The 3,154-nt window shown below is 52.3% G+C and overlaps 2 protein-coding genes across 3 annotated transcripts in view; both read left to right on the forward strand.

Moving 5' to 3' along the window:
* LOC109534035 (phosphatidylinositol 5-phosphate 4-kinase type-2 alpha) overlaps positions 1–1,049 on the forward strand; it is a 3,819-nt gene extending 2,770 nt beyond the window's left edge. The window contains exons 8-9 of one of the 2 annotated variants that reach the window (XM_048663101.1): positions 110–349; positions 445–1,049. In XM_048663101.1, coding sequence (XP_048519058.1) covers positions 110–349; positions 445–680 — 476 coding nt within the window. In that variant the 3' untranslated portion in view covers positions 681–1,049. The remainder of the gene's footprint in view (positions 1–109; positions 350–444) is intronic. The other variant, XM_048663102.1, reaches the window with a different exon arrangement.
* Positions 1,050–1,225: 176 nt separating this feature from the next.
* The window catches only part of LOC109534038 (zinc finger and BTB domain-containing protein 41), a 4,296-nt gene continuing 2,367 nt past the window's right edge, over positions 1,226–3,154 (forward strand). Inside the window, exons 1-2 of the mRNA XM_019899586.2 lie at positions 1,226–1,521; positions 1,579–2,281. Coding sequence (XP_019755145.2) covers positions 1,363–1,521; positions 1,579–2,281 — 862 coding nt within the window. The 5' untranslated portion in view covers positions 1,226–1,362. The remainder of the gene's footprint in view (positions 1,522–1,578; positions 2,282–3,154) is intronic.

Genomic DNA, 3,154 nt, shown 5'->3' on the forward strand with positions numbered 1-3,154 from the left:
TTCAGGAAGAATTTTCGCGTGGTCCATTTCCTGGCTGGGGCGAATGCCCTGTTGCCGCGCGCGCTGAAAACGGGCAAAATCCAGGGAAATCACTCTGGCCGATTTGCAGGCATCCACGAGGTGGAGCGGGGCGAGCAGGAGCTGCAGCGGCAACGCGAACTGGAGGCGGAGAATCCGCCCGAGTCGGACGAGAGCGAGTCGGGCTCGGGCCTGGAGAACCGAATGGGCCCCATGGGGTTCAACACGCCCCCCGACTCGCCCAACGCCGTCACGCAGTACCTTCGCGAGCACAGCCTCCAATACGAAGGTAAATTCAGCAAAATTTACCAGTACATTAGCACCGTATCAGGTGAGCCATCTTCCTTTCTTTCTGTCTGTTATTGTTTCTGGTGGGGGCGGGGTTTGCTCGATGGGGGCGTGTCCTCATCGCTGATTGGCTTGCAGGCGGCATCATTCCCGAGCTGGACATCTTCGCCATACCGTCGTGCGATCTGGCGCCCGTGAAGGAAATCTACTTCGTGGCCATCATCGATGTGCTCACCCACTACGGCGTGAAGAAGCAGGCGGCCAAAGCGGCCAAAACCGTCAAATACGGCTCGAATGTGGATGGGATCAGCACCTGCGATCCGGATCAGTACGCCAAGCGGTTCATCGACTTTATGAGCAAGGCGATCGAGTAGCCAATGGCAGGAGAGACAAGATTGAAACGGGCGCGCTGATTGGCTGACCGTCGGCCATTTAACGGCTTCTATTCTTAGGATGTTAGGTTAGATTCGTATTTGAGTGACGTTTTAGCAATATTGGTATCTAGTCTATGGGCTCCGCTGCTAAGGTGTGTGGGGGGCGCCCGTGCGCCCCCGTCTAGGTTAGGTGTTCTGTCGCACAGCCCCCTTGGGCGCACAAGTTTCCGGGGGGTTTGCGCCCATTCCATAAGCTGTACATAGATTATCCAATCAATGCCTTTGTGATGTCGGTTTTTTTAGTTATTTTGTGTTAATTTTTTATGTTATTTTATCCGTTGCGTCAGCAAATATATTATTTTTTATTCATTTTTTTCGTTATTTATCGGACTTGTGTACTCCAGCATGCGCTAGATTAGAATCGCTCGATGTACTAGTTGTATACATTCATATACATTTTTTTGCATAATACCAGGTTGTTTGCGTTCCACCCATTCCGGCCCTCTGCTAGGTTGCCAGATTAGGGCGCCCCCACCAGGCGCCATTGTTTGTGTTCTGTCCGCTGTCACTGCGGGCGCTTGTCAAACAAACCCCTGTCTAGGGCCTGTGAAAGTTTTTGTTGCTAGTGCGGGACGCAGTCCCAACCAGAGGACGAAAATGATGTGAAAAGCGGCGGAGAACCATGGGGACAGCGGCTGTCCTGAACGAGCGCAGCACCGTCTGCCGGACATGTTTGCGTGTCCTGGACAAGTCCGGGTTCACCTACATGGACGACGCGAGTGCCTATGTGGAGAATGTGGGCAATATCAGGGAGATGGTGCAGTTCTGCGTGCCCGAGCTGGTGAGTCCGACCTCCATGTTGAAATGCCCTCTAATTGGGGGGCCCCCCTGTTTGCAGGACCTCTACGTGTCCAGCAGCCCCGTGATCTGCTACCAGTGCCTGCCCATTCTAGTCCAAGTGTACAATTTCAAGATCCGCTGCCTGAACGGGGAGAACGTGATCAAGTCCTACATAAACAGGAACAATCTGCAGGAGTACAACCACGTGAACCTCAACTGCGTGCTGATGGACGACCTGAAGATGAAGAGCGAAAAGATCCAGATCGAGAGCCGAATCAAGCACATGATGCTGGATGGGGCTGAGGAGCTGGACGCGTCCTCCAATGAGGAGACCGAGCTCGAGGAGGAGGACCAGCTCCAGCCGGCTGAGAGCTTGAAGGTCGAAGCCGACGAGCTGGACACGGACGAGGAACCGCTCGAAACCGTGGAGGACAAGGAGGAGCGGCCAGTGAAGGTGGTGGCGGTGAGGAAGGACCTGTTTGAAGCGCCCCAGTCGGAGCTGGTGAGCGACGTGGAGGTGGTGAAGCAGGAGCGGAGCGACACGCCCACGGAGCCGCCCGCGGCCAATCAGGCGATAGCCACGCCCAAAATCGTGTCAGTGGCGTCGGTTGCCGACCAACCGGAGCCCACCTACAGCTGCAACAAGTGCAGCTACGTGACCAGTGACGTGATCGAGATGTACGACCACAATCGCAGCTGCCATGAGTTCGACTACACCTGCCAGTTCTGTCCGTTCAGTACGTCCAAAGTGGAGCTGTTGGGTGAGTTTTGAGGAATCCTCAATTTGAAGATTTTACTTTACAAACGCTGAAATTTTCACGAAGATCCCTCCAAGCCCTGATTTTTTCAGCCAGCTGCGCCCTCTGCTTTAAAAATCCAAAACTCCCCAACTGGGACAAGTAGCAACTTGAAACTTTCCCAGTGTTTAAAAGACAGTTGATTTTACGAACGCTTAAAATTGCGTGGAAATCCCAGAAAATCCTGATGTTTGCCAGCCGACTAAACTTAGGACTCGAAGTGGGTGTTTTCAGCCAGGGGCGCCCTCTGCTTTAAAAATCCAAAACTTCCCAACTGGGGCAAGTAGCAACTTGAAACTTTCCCATTGTTTAGAAGACAGTTGACTTTACGAACGCTGAAAATTGCGTGGAAATTCCAGAAAATCCTGATTTTTGCCAGCCGAGTAAACTTAGGGCTCGAAGTGGGTGTTTTCAGCCAGGGGCGCCCTCTGTTTTAAAACCCCATAACTCCCCAACTGGGGCAAGTAGCAACTTGAAACTTTCCCAGTGTTTAGAACACAGTTGACTCTACGAACGCTGGAAATTACGTGAAAATCCCAGGAAATCCTGATTTTTGCCAGCCGCCTAAACTTCGGGCTCGAAGTGAGTTTTGTCAGCCATGATACCCTCTGCTTTAAAAATCCATTACTCCCCAACTGGGGCAAGTAGAAACTTGAAACTTTCCCAGTGTTTAGAAGACAGTTGACTCTACGAACGGTGAAAATTGCGTGAAAATCCCAGGAAATCCTGATTTTTACCAGCCGACTAAACTTAGGGCTCAAAGTGGGTGTTTTCAGCCAGGGGCGCCCTCTGCGTTAAAAATCCAAACCTCCCCAACTGGGGCAAGTAGCAACTTGA

This window comes from Dendroctonus ponderosae, unplaced genomic scaffold, assembly GCF_020466585.1.
Source record: "Dendroctonus ponderosae isolate FM_Combo_2020 unplaced genomic scaffold, Dpon_F_20191213v2 Dpon_F_20191213_12, whole genome shotgun sequence".
In the NCBI taxonomy this organism is placed as follows: Eukaryota; Metazoa; Arthropoda; class Insecta; order Coleoptera; family Curculionidae; genus Dendroctonus; species Dendroctonus ponderosae.